The sequence below is a fragment of the Chenopodium album genome, chromosome 3 (assembly GCF_948465745.1).
Source record: "Chenopodium album chromosome 3, dcCheAlbu1.1, whole genome shotgun sequence".
Classification (NCBI taxonomy): Eukaryota; Viridiplantae; Streptophyta; class Magnoliopsida; order Caryophyllales; family Amaranthaceae; genus Chenopodium; species Chenopodium album.
The window spans coordinates 74,932,403-74,951,914 of record NC_137836.1 but is presented as its reverse complement, the minus strand read 5'-3'; the positions used below and the strand labels follow the sequence as shown (position 1 = coordinate 74,951,914).

General features: G+C 34.8%; 2 protein-coding genes across 3 annotated transcripts; one reads left to right on the top strand and one right to left on the bottom strand.

The window, feature by feature from the left end:
• Positions 1–1,252: 1,252 nt before the first annotated feature.
• On the top strand, positions 1,253–7,535 carry LOC145616993 (oleoyl-acyl carrier protein thioesterase 1, chloroplastic-like). Its single transcript, XM_081671705.1, has 7 exons — positions 1,253–1,796; positions 3,522–3,655; positions 3,732–3,845; positions 4,440–4,535; positions 6,485–6,572; positions 6,697–6,765; positions 7,036–7,535. Exons 1-7 carry the CDS (start codon positions 1,455–1,457, stop codon positions 7,312–7,314), a joined length of 1,122 nt encoding a protein of 373 aa, XP_081527831.1. The 5' UTR covers positions 1,253–1,454; the 3' UTR covers positions 7,315–7,535.
• Positions 7,536–8,952: 1,417 nt separating this feature from the next.
• Positions 8,953–15,353, bottom strand: LOC145624211 (uncharacterized). 2 transcript variants are annotated; one of them, XM_081677211.1, is made up of 6 exons: positions 15,116–15,353; positions 14,317–14,615; positions 14,144–14,204; positions 12,640–12,755; positions 11,470–11,746; positions 8,953–9,380 (listed from the first exon to the last, which is right to left on the bottom strand). In XM_081677211.1, exons 2-5 carry the CDS (start codon positions 14,575–14,577, stop codon positions 11,477–11,479), a joined length of 708 nt encoding a protein of 235 aa, XP_081533337.1. In that variant the 5' UTR covers positions 14,578–14,615; positions 15,116–15,353; the 3' UTR covers positions 8,953–9,380; positions 11,470–11,476. The 2 variants fall into 2 exon arrangements, with proteins under 2 accessions (XP_081533337.1, XP_081533335.1); XM_081677209.1 differs by having other exon boundaries at positions 14,317–14,624; positions 15,116–15,352.
• Between the last annotated feature and the right edge of the window lie 4,159 nt (positions 15,354–19,512).

The following is a 19,512-nucleotide window of genomic DNA, read 5'->3' as shown; positions in this document are numbered from 1 at the left end:
ATCAAGCAATATTCTAGATGAAAGCAAAGAAAGAGGAAAGGGTGGAGCACAAAGTTTGGCAAGACATATGAAAAAGCATTAGGTCAGGTAGAGTAGATTATTAAGGGTCTACTACAGAGTAACTACTCACTGAATAACAAGAACAAGTAGCAGCCTTTGGCCTCAATTTATTAAATAAAGGTGTTAATAAGGAGAGGTAAGGAAAAAAAAAAAAGCAAATAAAATTCTAAGGTCATATTATTGAAATCAAAGTGTCTTGTATGAAGAACTTTTTAATATACCCTAACTCTTTTCTTAATGTCCTTAATTTTTTTTTTTCTATACTTTGATCCTTTGTCATACTTCCTCCGTTCTTTATTACTTGACCCGCTTTGACTTTTACACTATTCACCACCCCTCCTTTGACCGTCTTTTGTGAATAATATGTAAGGAAAAATATATCCATGTATGATTTTTTGGATTCGTCTTAATAAGTACTATCATAATATATAACTTTTATAATTTTTACTTATGGAGAATTTAAGTAATTGATCGTTAAAGTTTTGCATTGGCAAGCGTGATAAAAGAAACAGGTCAAGTAAAAAAAAAACAGAGGAAGTACTTATTAATTAAGGCTCATTTAAATGTTTAATTCACAAGATTTTGTTTTACATATTATTGTAATTTATTAATAGTGAATATATAGCCGCTTATTTTGGACTTAATAGCATATGTATTGCGAAGTATTTGTCTAAAGTTAAAAGGAAAATTTGTCAATTGCAACCGTTTAAAGATTGTTTTTTTGCAAATTGCAGCAAATTAAAAAAAAAAAATTGCGATTGAAAATTGCAACCCGATTAAACTTTTTCATCGATTTATGCGTCAAAAAATATTCGGTTAAGGTTTTAGAGGTCATTTTTGTATCGATTTACACGTCAAAAAATATTTAGAATTAGCAAAAACTTGTTTTGGGTAACAAAAATGCATCGATTTGTTGACAACTATTTTTTGCTGTAAAAAATATTTAGAATTAGCAAAAACTCGTTTTGGGTGAATGGGTGACTTAAAAGGTGGACTACCACTCCAAAGAGTTAAAATTGATTTTATTTTTCATCCCCAAAACGGAGTTAAAAATAAATTTACCATTTACCATAAAAAATTTACTGTTATTAATATCGATCACATGTGTAAATCTAAAAAAACCAAAAAGTCTGCTCCTAATTTTATGGGAAACAAGTAGACTTTTCTCACCTGCATCTTTTTTAATTTATTTTTAATTCAGTTGCACAGTTGTAGTGACTCCATCGTCCCAATTGTAAAAGTTAAATTTCAGAGCCAAAAAAATAAAATAAAATAAAAAACCCTTCTTCGATGTTATCGAACTCAGTCTAAAACCCACGAAAATTATACAATTTGTTCACAAATAGAAACAGAGAAAAATCACTGAAAATCAAAATCAAAGATCATAAATCACGATGTTGAATTCATCATGCAATGTAGTAAGTGATAAAATTCAATCTTTTACTCAATGCAGTTTCTGGGGTTCTCCCAAAATCCTCCCTAACTTGAATCGTCGCCGAAACGTTTCTTTTCCGTGCTCGAAACGCCCTGATCTGTCTGTTTCTGTTTCAACGACGAGTAACAATGGGCTTACCCAAACTGAAAACGGGTCGGGTTCGATCGGGTTGGCTGACCGGCTCCGGTTAGGAAGCTTGACTGAAGATGGGTTGTCTTATAAGGAGAATTTTATTGTGAGGAGTTATGAAGTTGGGATTAATAAGACTGCTACTGTTGAAACTATTGCTAATCTTTTACAGGTAATTTCTCCTTTTAACTTGTTGGAAATTTTTGTTTTTTTGTTTGATTTTGAGTGGTTAATAGTGGATATTGCATTATGGGTATGATTTAGTTTGGGGTTTTGAGTTGTAATTTGGCGAATTTTGTATTATGGGTTTGATTAATTGGTGAATTTGGATTAATGGGTTTGGTGTAATTCTGGTTTATGAGTGTCAATTAATGAGATTCTAATTGTGGGTGAAGATTATGTTTTGATTTTTGAATTTGGATTAATGGGTTTGATTAAGTGTTGGTTTATCAGTGTTAAATGGTGAAATTAGAATTATTAGTTTTATGAAAGTTTGCATTTTGAGTAGTAATTTGGTGAATTTTGATTAATGTGTTAGATTAAATTTGGACATTTGGTTACTGAGTGTTAAATCAGCTAATATGGATTAATGGATTTGGTAAAAAAAATTTGGTTCACGAGTAGCAATCTGGTGAATTTAGAATCTTAGGTTTGATTAAATTTGGCTTTTGAGTGGTGAATTTGGTAAAATAAGCTTTATAAATTTTGGTTTAGAGTAGTAATCTGGTGAATTGTAATTATGGGTTTGGTACTTTAGTTAATTTTGGCTTTTGAGTGGTGAATTTGGAATAATGAAGCATAATTGGTTTTGGTTGGTCCATGGATAATTGATAAATTTTGCATAATGGGTTTGATCAAGTTTTTGAGTGGTAAAATGCTGAATTTTGGATTGCTGGATTTGATGAAGTTTTGGTTTATGAGCTGTAGTTGAGAAATTAGATCAATGAGTTTGTCTAACTTTTGGCTTTTTACATGTTTATTGGTAAAATTGGATTATTGGGCTGTTAAAATTCTTTGTGGTAATTGCTGAATTTGGATTAACAAGTTTCAGCGATATGGAGTATGAATTAGTCAGTTATTTGTTGTTTGGGTATCATTCAGGATTCATTGATGTTAGAATTCTCTCATATTTAAGATTTTTATATCTTATGGAACAACCTTCTTAGTTTATGATCTTGATGTAAGGCTGTTTAATGTGTTTGATTTGAGCCTTGAGGACTTGAATTTGGCAGTTTATCCTTTAGAGGAGATTTTTAAATGAAAGTTTTGCTGGAATTTTGGTGACATCAGTTAAAATAAGCTTGATTAAAAGTTTCTAATGTATGCTTGCCCAGTTGATTCTTGATAGTGATGTCATTTGCAAGGAAGTTTAACGTTTTACTTTTTGGTCTTGTCAATGATCATTTGAAGGAGTAGTCTTCTACATAAAACAATGGGATCATGGCTGTGATTGTGATTATGGTCCAAGAAGCATAAAATGACTTCTGACTGTTACACCAATAGCTTAGACATTTTATTTTTCAAGGAACATATGACAAAGATCGTTGTTACCCGTAGTTCAAGAGATACTGAACTTGAACCATTGATAATTTGTACTTCGTAAATGCCAAATTTTGAACTAAGACTCATTTGATCACGTCTTTGATTATTCTTTGATCTGTGTTATATGTGTAACACTGTGCTGGTAATTCTTTATGCAATTTCCATGAACTGATTCTTCTTTGTCATTTTCCGATATCTTCTACTATGCATAGATGCATGATATTGGTATCAATTTGAAAAACAACTATTGTAATTAAAGTGCTGTTAAGAGATTTTTTCTCTTACAGGATTTGCTTTATGAATACACACTGTATTCTGTTCCCTTATAATGTTAGAAGGGGTCTTTGTGATGTAGGAAGTGGGGTGCAACCATGCACAAAGTGTTGGATTCTCAACTGATGGATTTGCAACAACCCCTACCATGAGAAAGCTTCATCTCATATGGGTGACTGCCCGCATGCACATTGAGATATACCGATATCCAGCTTGGTATGTTTACTTTTTCTACCGATGTTGAGGTTTTCCAGGTCATGTTATTCATTGACATGTCTTATATGTGGTGCAGGAGTGATGTAGTTGAGATAGAGACGTGGTGCCAAGCTGAAGGAAAAATTGGGACGAGGCGTGATTTCATTCTTAAGGACTATGCAAATGGTGAAGTTATTGGAAGAGCTACTAGGTAATTTCCCGTCATCAGACCTATTTCTTCTCATTTCTCTCATTCGTTGTAGGTAATGTTTGTGTGATTGGTGTCTTAATAAAATGTGTATTGTACAGTGTACAGGTTTAAATTACATAAGGATTTACCCTTACAAAATTTGCTAGATGTATATTTCCTGTCTTTGTTGAAAAAGTTTATTGAAAAATTTATTTTAGACGTTATGGAATTGGCCTTTCTTCAATGTTGAATTAGATGACACTAAAGCACAATTTGATTCAGAAGACCTGTGGACGTATTAGATTTATGTTCATTATTTACAACAGTGGAAGGTGGGAACTGTGTAAGAATTTTTTTTTTTTTTTTTAAATTTCCAATGTGATAGGAATGTTGTCTGGCCATATAGGCAATTGTAAAGGCTTTCGTATGGTCAACTCTTCCCCCCCCCCCCCCCCCCCCCCCCCCCGCGGTCCTACCCATAAATAAATAAAAAGAGAAGTGGCCTCTTACTGATGAATAATAAACCCATTATCTTTGGTGCAATTTAAAAAAGCCTAAAACTTGTATTGGTTTTTGTTGAAGATGGCTGCTTACCAGTTTCTTTTCTTATTGCAGTAAGTGGGTGATGATGAACATGGATACAAGAAGGTTGGAGAGAGTTACTCCTCAAATTGGCGAGGAATATTTGATATATTGCCCAAAAGAGCTTCGGTGAGCCCTTTAATATATCTGCGTGTGCATTTTTAGTGTGCGATAGAAGACTGAAGACTGCCATATATTCTGATGTATCTTAGTTGTAGTCTTAACCATGCTTCCCTTTTTGTCATCCTGCATTTGTCGTTTATTAGCTGGTTTACTGCTCATTATCACATTTTTGAACCCTTTCATTATATGAATCTTGGTATGTAGGTATGAATTTAAGTGTCTAATAAGCCTTCATTCTTTCAATTATCACTTGTTTAATCTATTTCCAAGCGTTTAGAACAATCATGATGTGATAATTCTTTGGCAATGAAACTCTGGCTGTTTTCTAATGTGGGTTTTTATTAAAAACTAGATTTGGTTTGGATCAATCATTAATGAACGACAATATACTGTAGATAAGTGCAAATGAAACAAATGCAAAGTTATGAAAGATGGATAAGTGCTCAATTGGACCATGTATATGCATGTCATGGTTGTGTATAAGATCTCACTATATCTATGTGACAACCAGATAGTATACAATTGGACCTTGCAAATTTACATGGTCTTGCACCTCTTGTGCTCAACTTCTTTGCTTTCTGGTGGTTTCATTGTTTGAGTCTAAGGCTAGAGGAATATATTCTTAGGGAATATGTGTAACAGTTCCAGTAGAGTGGACAGTAGCTGAGAGGAATGGGAATCCTCATTATTTATTGTATTTTACTTGTATACTTGGATACTTAATTTTGGGTGATGTAATCACCAATAAAGGCAAACTTCATTGTAGATTCGTAGTGGACAAATAAAATCTTTAGGACAATACACTTTGTATGCCTCAAAGTTCTGCTTGGCATCTGCTCCAATTGGAGATGAATTTCCTTTATCTTTTTGTAAGTTTCAGTGTTTCTCTACCTTGCATACACCTGATATCTTCAAAGGATAGCCTGTTATCTTTTCATACAATTTTATCTGCATGCATTGCTTTTTGTAGTGACATAGAAATTCCATGTACACTTTTGATGAGATATTTTGCATTAGTTTTGGTGAGCAACCTTTGTGTACTCCTTTAGGCTAGCATAAACAGCAATGAGAGTTTAGGAGGATTTTTGCAACCATTCCTTAGTTCCCCTCTTTCCGAAAAATAAATAAATACACAAACATCTTGAATGATCAGAATACACTGGTGTATTTTATCTTGGCTGTGGACTATTTTAATCTTTTAACTGAATCTTCTTCCTTGTCATCATTAGGTTTAGATAGAGTCATAGAGCAATTACAGGCATTACAGCACAACACACTTTCTCAATTTTTTGAGCAATTCATCCTCTTCCTTTGCCTCAAAGATAAAAGTAGGATTTCTGTAGCAAAGCTTAGACTTTTATGAGTCTTCCTTGGGCTGCTATGTTATACTTTTCTCTCAAGTGTTTATTTTACGGATAATTTTTGTCACCATCCTTTTTCAAGAACCTCCTAGAGTTCCAACTAAAATATGACTTGATTTATCATTTGATTGCCTACTTTTGCTTTCTTACACCTTGTTCTGGATTTCTGGGCCCTGGGATTCCAGTATTAATACTACATGTTATATAATGTCGTATGTAAGGCTTCTTACAGGTTCACATAGATTGCCTCATTAGTGTTTAGCCCTGTTAAGATCCCTTTCTTTCACCAGAAAACAAAATTCTATTCATCCAGAAACTTTTTTGCTTTTGATCAATAGGGATCCGCAAAGAGCAATGATGTAGATGGGATTTGATCCCTAATCTTAGGAAGTCACCCACCACTCCTGACTTTACCAACTAAGCTAGCTAATGTGCTTTTCCCTTCACCCAGCAATTAAATCTTTTGCTTGGATTCCTCAGTTGATCCTCTATAATGTCCCTCTAGGTGGACTATGCAAGGTGGTTGTCTAGAATTTGAAAAATATAAGGTGATGCCTCATTCTAATGATAGCTTTTTTTTATTGACATCTGTAGATTAGCATTTCCTGAGCCAAACAACAATAGCTTGAAGAAAATATCAAAGCTGGAAGATCCTGCTCAATATTCAAAACAAGGGCTGGTGGTAAGATTGTTAAATTGTTGAGCATAAACAACTTACAAACGTGACCTTTTTTTTTTTTTTTTTTTTGCTTGAATTTCTCTATTCTAACTAACATGAAACTTTTTGTGTGTTGAATATTATACAGCCCAGAAGAGGTGATCTGGACATGAACCACCATGTAAATAATGTCACCTACATTGGATGGACTCTGGAGGTGAGTTGAGGTCCTTTTTATTGCGAGTTCCTTGCAGACTTTTGTTTTCCATCATAGGTGGCTTTCTGTTTACCAAAAAGATATGTGTGAACATTCATCCATTTGGAATAAGTTCATCTAGTTGTCACGTTTTTAGCCATCATGAGTACACTAAACTTTATATTTAATTGAATATTTTCTATGCTCTCCCCATCAGGTCAGTGGGTGTGTACTTGTGTAAAAACAATATGGTCTAATTATTTGCAATTAACATCGTGTATCTTTTGGCAGAGTACCCCTGAAGAACTCGTGGACACTCATGAGTTGCGAAGCATCACCTTGGACTATAGACGAGAGTGTCAGCGTAATGATGTTGTAGATTCTCTCACAAGTGCCGAACCAATAAAATTAAATGAATCCATATTACAGAATGGAACAAATGGAGCTCCCACATCAACTAAAGACGAAAATGATAGTGTTCAGTTCTTGCATCTGTTGAGATTATCTGCTGATGGGTCCGAAATCAACCGAGGACGCACTGAATGGAGAAGGAAGCCTCAGAGACAATGATCATTCTTTTCTTGCTTCTTTTCATGTTTATTTTCAGTATACCCTAGTTATTGAGGTTGATTTTGCATTTATATTATTTTGCGTTCTTTTTGCACTTGATAAAAAAGTATTTTGATTTCGTCGTAGAATCAGGAAGAACACTAGCCCTCTGCCGGCCCAATTAAATTTGTATGTAGTATTTGCCTATTTGGTGCAATTTATAGTACTGTTTTCTTCATCAATTGGGAATTTGGTTATAAACATGAGTTTCCTTTGCCAGCATAGTTGCGGATACTTAATACTCTATACTTCATAACTTTGCAGCCGTGGTTTTTCTGATAAACCACAAAGGAAAAAGCAACGACAACGAAGATTTTGATTAGCCTCGAACATTCTATCTTCACTGTGCTTCATATCAATGAACTGTGTATTGCATTAGCTCAGCTTAATGATCTAGTTTCAGAATTAACCCAGAATAATGGTAAAATACTGCCAATAAATTGCTTTGATACAAATTACTCAAGGGTAGAGCCAACTTTTCCCAAGTTGGCGAAGAAGCAGAAATGCATATAATTGAACAACTAACACATACTAAAACAGAAAGCAATATATTGTCTTTTTCTGTAAAGTGGAGATTATACTCACCTTGTGTAAAATTCTAGTAATAATTCTACCAAATTTTTAACCAAAATAAGAACCACCCCCATTTCTTACCATCTTGTCAGTGCAGAGTACATTAAACAACAATACTTCATATACCGGTTTCAATTTCTGTCACTCGTGTATATGTACCAATTCTTCATTGCACGTTTATATCATAAAAAAGAGCAATATCTAAAGAAAGAGTGAGAAGAAAAAATCATGATGAAACTGCCAGAAACATTGCTGGTTTTAGTCCTGGTCCTCGGGACAGTCCTTACTGGTTCCGTGTCTGGAAGAGACGTGCCAGTGGACAAAGCCTATCAGCCTCAAGGACTTGGTTTGTTGGGGCACCCATTCCTTGGCGTCTTTCCCCTTGGTAAGCCTGGATTTCTCTTTGGTCCATTTGGCAGATTTGGTTTCTTCCATGGTTTCGAAGGAAGCCTGTACAAGGGTAATCTGAATGCTGAAGCAGTAGCAGCAGCTCCATGATCCGAAGAAGTATATGTATGAACTATGAATAAAGTCTTTTACCTGTTTGGTGAAGTTTGCAATGTCACTGTTGTTTTCATGCTCTAAACAAAAAAAATCATGAATTATTATAAGGTTCCTGTTGTTTATGCCTTTAAAATATACAAGGGTAAAGGGTTGCATCTTAAATTCTTACCAAACTTTTTTCTCATAATTTTATTTGGAAATATAACTCTAATCTATTCGGAAAAGCAAGGTTACACTGCGCAGCTGCGCTAGGAACAGACAATACAAATTAATACAGAATAGCATGTTAAGGAGCTCTTCAACAACCAAATCCTTGGGTATATAGAACCGCTACCCTTCGCAACTGTAGGAGAAATTATCAGAGTACAATACTGAAATCTCGAGCCACAAGAATACTGACCCTTTAAAAGGGGCAATGAGTCTTAACAACTTATCAGCTAAAAAAGCTGAAACAATTTTTTCCTGTAATCGAATACAATTGGCAAAAGATGCAGAACATTGTTGCCAATATGGCATCAAATATTTTAACCAAAACCAATCCATCTAATAATTTATAATATTGAATGTTTACAAATCATTTTGATAAGCTTGTCTAATCTATATTGCCAACAATATCAATGATAGTATCTCTATCAAAGGTCAACAACCACGACATTTGAATAATATGACCCAATGGGATTTGGTAACCTTGAAGCCCCGACGGCTAATGCTAAAAGAAAGAAGAAAGAAAAACCTAAATTAGGGCATCAAAAGTTCCACCAATACAACGGACATCACTTTACAAACTCCCGGATATTGGCAAATGGGGATACTCCCCAACCTTTTAGTCCTTTTTTTTATAAATTGAAGGCTTAATTAACAATTTGCTGAAGATCAATGACTTCTTTCTAACCTCCACCAGCATCAAAAGACATCAGGAATTTCCTACCTTGAAATGAATAGATAGGAATCTGTTGAAAAATACGAATGACCAAAAATTCAGTGAGTTTTTTTTGTTCAAATTTCCAGATATGGCGTAGCTTTTATTAGCATAACAGGTTTAAACAAAGGATTTGGTGTTCAAAATGAATGTCATTTACATCACAAATTACAATTACAACAGTTTCCACACAAAAAGGTTTTCAATCTTCCGGGCAAGAGGAGGTTCATTGAATAAAAGCAACAAAATCCAATAAAAGATACAAGCAGCCCGTGAAAAGGAGAGAAACAAATATGCCTTAGAAACCTACTGAATTTGTATTAAATGAAGATATTCCATCATTGAGGAACAAAACAAAAAATACATCACATTATTTCAATCCAACCAGCTTTGTCCAATACAAAATCACCGTCACACAAGTCTTTAAATAGAACAAATCAAATTAAATAATACTTGCATAAATAACCACAAAACAAAAAATAAACTCTGTAATTTGATATGTCTACTTAAACAGCATAGCAACAAACAGAACAATCTAATATATCAAAGAAAAATATGTAATAAAAAAGGTCTAATAAATACTACTGATAATCAATCAACAGAAGGAAGCCATAACCATCACCATCATGCACAGCCAAGAACAATTTTATACAGCACATGCAAGCAAGCAACCACAAAAACTCCTTGGCACCAAGCACCACCACAAATTCACAATAACACAATCTATGCCACCGATGTTGTAACTGTCATTTGGTTAAAACCAATAAGGAAATCAAACAATTTGTTCAATATCCTGCCACTTCCCTCCACCACTACCAGTCTACCACTACCCAACACACACACACAAACCCTTTAGAATTTATTTTTTTTTGACAGGGACAAACCCTTAGATACCAGTATAAACAAAGCAAAATGATCTCAATGGCACTAGACCAAGGGGGTGATTCTCAGCAGTCTCCAACCCCAAGATTTCAGCTCACGACCACCCCTAGCTGTCCTACACCATTGGTTGTTAAAAGCCCATACATCCACACCAGAACAAAGGCTGGATTACAATACTTGCATTGCAATAAGAAGGTAAGAAGAGAGACAAAGGCAGACAACAGGATTTGTGTTGGAAGCAATACAAGTCCAGGTGGGGTATGTGGTATGGCATGATGATTTAAAAACATTTTGTCACCAAATTTAGACCATATAAAATAGTTCAAACCATAAACCAGACAAAAACAATTCAATCCTCTTTATCAAGTCCATTTCATATTTTTCAAAAACACTTTAACCAAAAAAGGATTTCAGCATGCTATACAAACACCTCAGCAAAGACGGTTAATTAAAAAAAAAAAAAAAAAAAAAAATCCAACGAAACACACCTAGGATGAGAGGATACCAAGTCACCACCTTACCCCAACAGCATACAGTAATGTTATCTAAAACCCCCAATTAAACAAAGGTTGGTTGCGAGTAAAATCACATCAATAAAAACAAAAGCATTGCCTAAAGGAGGAGGAGACCAGCTAGGGCTTCATAATAACAACAGACTAGAGAGGAAGACTGCTTTTTGCTTTTTTAAGTAGGGCTACATGTTTTTTTTGGGGTTTGAGAAGGAGGAGGTGGCATGAAGACTCATTATTTTAAGTAGGGCTCTCAAAACCGCGCCTATGTTCAAAATCCACCAATTCAGGACTAATTCTTTCCAGTTTACGACTTTACCTATCATCCAGATCCTTAAGCTTAATCTGGTGGTCAATGCAATACAATCCAGAGCACAAATGAAAATAGAAAAAAGATTGGGATGTCACCTAAGAGAAAGTACAGGCCCCATAAATCAAAAGCATTAAACTCGGCCAGTGTCAACTTCATGTGAGTTCATGAAGTCAAGCTGCAACCTATGTCCAAAAATAAATAGAACAAGTTGTGTAGCTTCAAGGGCGTATTGCAGATAAGACACATGATTAATGACAAAAAGACAAGGCACAACCAAATCAATGATGTAGGGCCCAAAAAATTGTGATGATTAGATCAGATGACTATCATTTAACAGATACATTCAAGGTATGCACTGATAAAATGAACAGGTAGCAGAGAGATTGGTAATGCCAATAATAGAAGCAGAAACAAACCTCAAATTTATCTAGTAGTAGGTAGGTAGATCCTGATTACATCTTTCATTGTCACCTTTCTCCTGCAGGTAGGACACTTCCCCTGAGAAGATATTGATTTCTTAATGCATGCCCTGCAGAAAATGTGACCACACTTTGTTGTCACCTCTTCAACCAATGGACTTATGCAAACAGGACAACTGAATGTGGGCTCAGGTGGAGGAGGAGGAGGAGGTGGTGGTGGTGGTGGTGCAACCATGCTTCTTGTTTGCGCTTGACAACTCTTACCATTTCCACACTAACATCAAGAAAGCAAAGAATATCAAGGCAATGGCAATCAGCTAATTAAATAATAAATGCCTAAAACCTATCCAAACATCACAGATTATCACTACCTATTACAATTCCAAAACCTGAAATAACCATCCATGTATAAAGCAGCCAAAACCATTAATCAAATAGCAATGACATTATGAATGCGAGACGATGAAACACAACGATTGAAGCAAGTGAATCCACAACAACTGAAGACAGCTAACATATTTCACCTTGACAATAAAGTATCATAACCTGCTACTTTCCAAAAACAGGCAAAAGTACAGATCAAAATGGAGAGTAATTACCGCAGATCCATATCTAGGCTCAAGAGCGTTGTAAAAGGCAAAAATAATTTCCATATTTCACTGTACTGAAGCAGCTACGCTAGGAATCACGATAATAATTATTCAAACTGATCAGGAAAATTTTTTAAAAGCCATGAAAACACAATTCCGCTATTGGGATAATTCTAGGCCAACATCCCAAGCTAAGATGAGCAATATATTAAACAAAATCAAATCAATCCATCATATTTTACACTCGTCCAAGAGAAACAAGCCATATTACACGACCCTAAATAGACAGAACCCAAACTTTCCTTACTAAACCAAGTAAAATTTGGTAGGTACACTAGCAGCTCATTAAAAATATAACCAAATGTAAAAATTATAAAAAGTACATACAAAGCCTTTGCAATTGTGCCCATTAAAACTTAATTAAGGAAATAAAGAGATTACCCTCTTACTTTGTAAACCTTGCAATTTATTAAGTTTGGTTACTTGATCAAACTAAAATGAGAAACAAGAATAGCCGGCTAGAGCACAGGAAAACACATACTAAAGAGAAAATAGACTCGCAATATATGATAATTACCACGCCATTGCCGCGCCTTTCCGGAATAACATATGATTCACAATTGATGACAGGTGGGTTTGCTGAGCCTCGTTGTCGCTTGTTACGGTTATTAGCAGCAACTCTGCTTGAAGATTCTATTCCAAAAAACAAAACATACAGCAAAAATAAGTCCATTGCAGTCTGGTAAAAGAAAGGAAAATAAAACTAATCGATAACACATGTATCAGATAAAACACATTTGGAAACGCAAAACAAAATCCATAAACTTTACCATGTACATTCATTTAAGCAAAAACAGAACCTGCAAACCATCTACTATACTAATAGTGCCCAACAAAGTGTGCCAGATTTTATTCAGAGACTAACAGATCCCAAAACCATCACCTTCACTTTTAAAGTTCCACGAATTCTATTCAATATGATCCTACTGAAACCTGACTACCTCATGATTAGCCTCTATGGTTTATATATAAGTACAGTAGCGTGCATCATTAAAACTGATATGTTTAAATATAAGCTTAGTTAAAAAGGCGCAAGGCGCAAAAGTCGTTGGACCCTAGGCGCAAGGCAAAGACCCGTGCCTTGTAGGTGAGGCACACTATTTATAATACCTCCGCAAATATTATTTGCAACGATTAGACATTTTTCCTCTCTACTTTATGTCAAAATCGTTTCAAATAATATGAAACGGAGGTAGTATATAAAAAATTAAAAATTAATTTGTGTTAGATAAGTCTTACAAAAAAATATGAAAAAAGGATAAAGGGCAATGTGATTAATAGCTAGGGTTCTTCAATGTACAACATGTTTTAGTTCATAAACTCGTCAAAGGCATAACACAGTATCCTTAGAGTAGCCAGCATTCTCCATAAGTATAAAGAGGCTGCAATGTATGCTATGCACCTCTTTTCTCCCCCATTCTTCTCACCTATCATTAAGAACTTTCAAAAAAAAGTCTGCACCACAAAACAATCACTCCAGATATCCTTCATCTTTTGTATGCACCAATATTTAAAAAGTAACAATCATTTTGATCATTAAATCCACAATTCACCCACTTCAGATATCAAAGTGTCAAGACTCTCAGCCTTTTAATAATCCTGGAAAGTCTTTCCCCTAACTCTAAACCAAAAGTTTCACAGCAAAGTATTAGGCAACTTGATAAGGAGACATAACAAGACCTAAGTTTGTGAAAGATAAGTATACTCTATTAATGACTCAAAATGAAAATAATTTGCACAACACATTTTTCAACAGCAAGATCAAGATGTATAATCTAACTACAAAACAAACAAAACCTAAGGTTTGTAATCATTGCACCACACATTTTCAACAACAGTACAACTCATTACACACTTAAAATAAAGCAAGTCCAAGATAAAAAAAAAAAAAAAAAAAAAAAAAAACTCTATTTTAAACTCAAAATAAAGAAAAATCATGATCCACAGGAAAGTGAAAGAAAAGGGATTATTCCATAACCTAATATAAGCCTTAACTGTAATGATGAAGAGAAATCCCTTACCCTGATCAATGTCAACAACAACATTACTTCTAGTTTGATTCCTCCTTGAATTATTTTTGGCCTGCAGTAAGAAAATTAGATTAAAACACAACCATTCAAACTCAATAGTTAAACACGCCAATTGTGAAGGATACCTCAACTATAATTAAGCAACGAAAAGGAAAACAATCTACCTCCGCAAAGGCCCTTGGAGAGCATAAAACAACATCGTCATCAAACGAATCCACGTCAATTGGCACTACAACTTGTGGTGCAGACAACTGTTGCCCAGTTTGAACTTGCTGATCAACCGGTGGTGCATGGCTCGATGTGCCAACATCACAGAGATTATCAGAAGGTGTCACATTGAGATCAACATTTAATACCATTCTACTACGTTGAGAGTTGCGGCCAGTACTTTTGGGAGGAATAACCCTCGAAACCCTTGCGCTCATGCTACAAACAATTTGAGTCGCATATGAAACGCTGCGGCCTAACAACCCTTAAAGCATGTAAAAACACTAATTAGATATCAGATCAACTAAAACCACATACACTTAGTTTGTTTTAGCTCCTTTCACAAACATCAAAAACATGTGAAACCCCTCAAATTACCCTAATTAATCATCATTTTTCAGCATGCTTCCAAAATTAAGCACAGTAATTGCATGAATTTAAGCTTCAAATTCCACTTCACTTCTTACACCCCTCTTACAAAATAATTAAAAAAATTATATATTTTTATCAAGAAAAAGATGCAATCTTTTTTCAAAAATAAGAAATCAAGAAGCTCCCAAACCCTAAAAATTCAATCTTTATGTAATTCCAACACACCCAAATACCCAATTAACAAAATTCAAATCAGAAACCCTAAAATCATAATTCCAATTCAATCGACCAAATTGACACAATCAAACAACAAATTGACAATACCAGATCAAAATTCATCAATAATAACATGAACGAATTAAAGATTCTTGAGAAAAAAACTACCTGAAGATGATGAATTGATGATTCCTGCAGAAAACCCCAAAATGGGGGTAAAATCAAAAAGACCCAAAATTGTTGATTTTACAAAAGAACGACTGTAAAATTTAAGAGAGAGAAAGAAGAGAGAAGGTGGGTAGAGGCGTAGAGACGGTGGAGTGGTGAGTTATATAGGGCGGACCATTGAGGTGTGAACCAGAATAAAGAAGCCGAAGAGAGAAAGACGGTTTTTTATTTCTTTCTTTTATTTTAGAAATTGGAAATTTCAAATCAAACTTATTGCACGACGTGTGTAATTTCCAAAATGGGTATTGTCAACAATGGGCTTCTATGAGAGTTGGATACATCATGTGATGGATTGTACTTTTCTTTGAAGGTGAATGGTGAAATTTAAGGCCATGTTAACTGGATGAGAGGAATTTGATTTGGGATCTAATTTTTCCATACTTATTCAGTTGTGTACTGATGTTTTCTCGACTCTGTTATTAATGTCGATTTCAAAGAAGAAGTGGGGGTTGATTTGGAGATTTAATTTTTCTATACTTATTTCTGCTGTGTGTTGATGCTTTCTCAACTCTGTTATTTATGTCGATTTCATAAAAGAAATGGGGGTTGATTTGGGGTCTAATTTTTCCATACTTATTTCTGTTGTGTGCTGATGCTTTCTCAATTCTGTTATTAATGTCGATTTCAGAGAAGAAATGGGGTGAACACTTGTCATGCAGTTGTTTCCTCATTTGTTGCGTTTTTTTTTTTGTAGTTTACAATATTCTATCTACTAAAGTTACTCTACATGAATGTTCAACAACTGCTGATATAGATCATCTTGTTAGAAAGTTAATATAGAAATGCTATTAGTGAATGAGTAACTGTTGATAAGATAAATGCAATAATTGATACTTTAAGGATAAGATAAGTTGAGAGACAAGAAAAAAACATATCAAGATCTGCCTACATCACCGGAAAGTAAAAAAAAAAAGTACTTTTGCGTGTTTGGATTGAAGGAGATAATATGGGATAGATTTAATGGCTGAAATGAATGCCTTCTCTAGGCCACGTAAAGAAGTCTTTCCCGAAGCAATGGCATAAGCAATTCCTACTTATATGATGAGCATATTTTAAATTTTATAAAGCCTTATTTAATAGATCCACACTCTTTAATGCTGATCTGGTTAAAAAAAACCTACCTGATGATGATGAATTGATGATTCTGGCAGAAGACCCCAAAATGGGGGGTAAAATTAAAAAGACTCAAAATTGTTGATTTTACAAAAGAACGACTGTAAAAATTATGAGAGAGAAAGAATAGAGAGGTGGGTAGAGGCGTAGAGACGGTGGAGTGGTGAGTTATATAGGGCGGACCATTGAGGTGTGAACCAGCAAAAAGAAGTAGAAGAGAGAAAGACGATTTTTTATTTCTTTCTTTTATTTTAGAAAATTGGAAATTTCAAATAAAACTAATTGCACGACATGTGTGATTTCCAAAATGAGTAATGTCAACAATGGGCTTCAGTGAGTGTTTGATACATCATATCATGTGATGGACTGTATTTTGAGTGTCTCTTTTTCTTTGAAGGTGAATGGTGATCGAAATTTCAGGCCATGTTAACCTGATTAGTGGTCTTTGATATGGGGATCTAAGTTTTCCATACTTATTTTTGTTGTGTGTTGATGTTTTCTTAACTCTGTTATTAAAGTCGACTTCGAGGAAGAAAAAAAGTGGGGTGAAAGTTTGTTATACTGTTGTGTTTCTCATTTGTTGTTTTTTTTTTGTTTTTGTTATTTTTTTTTTTTTGTTTTTTTTTTTTTTTTTTTTGTAGATCACAGTATTCTATTTACTAAAGTTACTCTGCACAAATGTTCAATGATAGCTGATATTGAGAATCTTGTTAGAAAGTTAATCTGGAAACGAATTTAGTGAATGAGTAATTGTTGACAAGAGTAATGCAATTATTGATACTTTAAGGATAAGAGAAGTTCTTAAACAAGACAAAAAAAAACCATTATCGAAAAGTCAAAAAGAGTCATTTTCAAATATTTGAAGGAGAGAATTATGAAGAGATTGAATGATTGAAATGAATGCCTTCTATAGGTCAGGTTAAGAAATCCTGATCGAAGCAATGGCATAAGCAATTCCTACTTATACGATGAGCATTTTTAAAATTCAGAGAACCTCGTTAATGAGATCCACACTCTTTAATGTTGATTTTGGTGGGGTTTGAGGGAGAATGATGGGAATTTCATTGGCAAAATGGGAGAAATTCTTCTGTCTAACAAAAGCTAAATGTGGAATGAGTTTTAGAGATCTCAAGTGCTTCAATCAAGCTTTCTAGGCTAAAACAAGTATGGTGCTTGCTTACTAATGAGTCGTCATTACTTTATAAAATCCTCAAAACAAGGTACTTTAAAAATTCAAATGTTATTGAATTATAGTGAAGGAGCATTTAGGGTGCAAAGTCTTTGCAACAAGATAGGTTGACTTGGAGGATGGGGTGATGGTCTGCATATCAAGGATTCAAGGTACAAGAAGCCCCATTAGCTAGTAAAAATTTGTGCACAGTATCCATCAAATAGACTTAGCTTATTGCTATGTGTAACGAAAAAATATCGTCCATGAGGGATACATGGAGTGGGATGGAGAGATTATTGTTACCATATTTTTTTCCATAATTTAGAGCTACGATTCTTGTTGTCTATTGTCATTAAATAGGTGTTACTTAAGATGGTCTTTTTTAAAGGTTAGTGAAAAATTAAATCTTTATAATAAGATCGATATATAGCCAAAAGAGGATATCATCCCGCCATGATATCATATATCCAATAGTGGATATCATCTAGCCAATAGAGTATATCAGCCATCCAATAGAGGATGTCAAAAACTCGTTGGACTGACAAAACATTTGGTTAATCCGGACTAACGCAATAGTTTGTGTTTTGATATATGATAATTCACATTCTTACCTTAGATTAGGGTTCTTTCTTGAGAGAAGAGTACCTTATAAGTTATGTTTATGATCATTCACATATTAATGAATGTTTATTGGGATTTAAATAAATGTTCGTTTAAATTTAAATACGTACATGTTCATTCTCATATTGAATATATTCACATAAACCATAAAAATACATGTTCAACTTCATATTAAATCAAGAAAAAATTGTGAATAATAATCCCAACTTTGCTCCATTTTCTTTTAATAATCCCAAATTTGGATTATTCTAGAATAAACCCAACTTCGAGGGTTGTTTACTTTCTTTTATCCCAAACCGGTCAACAAAAATCAATGTCCTGTTATCACAAGTTATGTGACACGTGTCACATTGTGATTGGTCCAAAAAAAACAATTAAAAAAAAAGAAAATAAAATTTAAACTTCTACCGGCCCCTCCACAACCGCCAACCAGAATCCCAAACCCCACTGGCAAACCTACTTTAGAGTTCAATCCCCTTTACCCCACCGGCGAACCCATCCTAACCCTCCCGCCGCCCAGTCGCCACATCCTCCCTTCCCGTAAACCCCTTCTATCTCCTCGAAATTGCTGCACTTTTGATCGAGAAGGAGGAGGTTGAAAATTCGGTTAAGCAGCTTCGGGCTTCGTTGAAGATTTCCGAAGCTAAGGTGAGTCAATTGGATGAATTGGTGAAGAAATCGGATGATAAATCTAAATTAATAATTGGGTTTAGCTTATATATTTCGCTGGTGTTAGGGAAGGAGGGCGATGGGTGGTGGGTTGCAGCATCTACGCAAGGGGAGAAGGAAACCAACGTAGCACCAAGAGGGGTGGGGGCGGCCTGCCTGCGTTAAGAGTTGGGTGGCCGGATTTTGAGGGGCGGGATTTGGTTAATGTGACGACCGTATAGGGGTAGTGGGAGGGCTGGGTGGGATTTCCGACCACCGCTCCCTCATCCCCATCCAACTCCAACCACTCTCTTCCTTCCCCTTCCGTATCTGCCTCCTTCTCCGTTGGTTTTCAACTTTCCTGGGTGGTGTGGCTGGGTGAGGGCTGGGTTTTCTTATCTTTATTTTTTTTAATATTTTTGGCTAATTAGGTCTTGACACGTGGCATTTATGAAGAGAAAAAAATAATCTTTTCAACCGGTAATCGGTCAAAGGGATTGAAGAAAGTAAACAGCCTCCAAAGTTGGAATTATTAAAAGAAAATAGAGTAAAGTTGGGATTATTGTTTACAATTTTTCCATTAAATTAATGTATGCTTATGAGCGTCATTTGAATATTATATTGCATACATTTTAAATCTAAATTGATAGATGTTTCTTTGAATATTGATACATAGATGTTCATTTGAATTGTTGGGTATGACCCAAATTTTATTAGCCCATTATTTTGGTGGAAATTTGTGCTTATTCTATAAGCTTCTGGTTGATCAAGCTAGATCATTACT

Coding starts and splice junctions, on each gene's coding strand:
- LOC145616993 (XM_081671705.1), top strand. CDS start 1,455: ATGTTGAATTCATCATGCAATGTAGTAAGTGATAAAATTCAATCTTTT. Junction 3,846..4,439: donor GTTATTGGAAGAGCTACTAG/GTAATTTCCCGT, acceptor TTCTTATTGCAG/TAAGTGGGTGATGATGAACA. Junction 4,536..6,484: donor TATTGCCCAAAAGAGCTTCG/GTGAGCCCTTTA, acceptor TGACATCTGTAG/ATTAGCATTTCCTGAGCCAA.
- LOC145624211 (XM_081677211.1), bottom strand. CDS start 14,577: ATGAGCGCAAGGGTTTCGAGGGTTATTCCTCCCAAAAGTACTGGCCGC. Junction 14,205..14,316: donor CTCCAAGGGCCTTTGCGGAG/GTAGATTGTTTT, acceptor TTCTTACTGCAG/GCCAAAAATAATTCAAGGAG. Junction 11,747..12,639: donor AAAGGCGCGGCAATGGCGTG/GTAATTATCATA, acceptor TCTTGATGTTAG/TGTGGAAATGGTAAGAGTTG.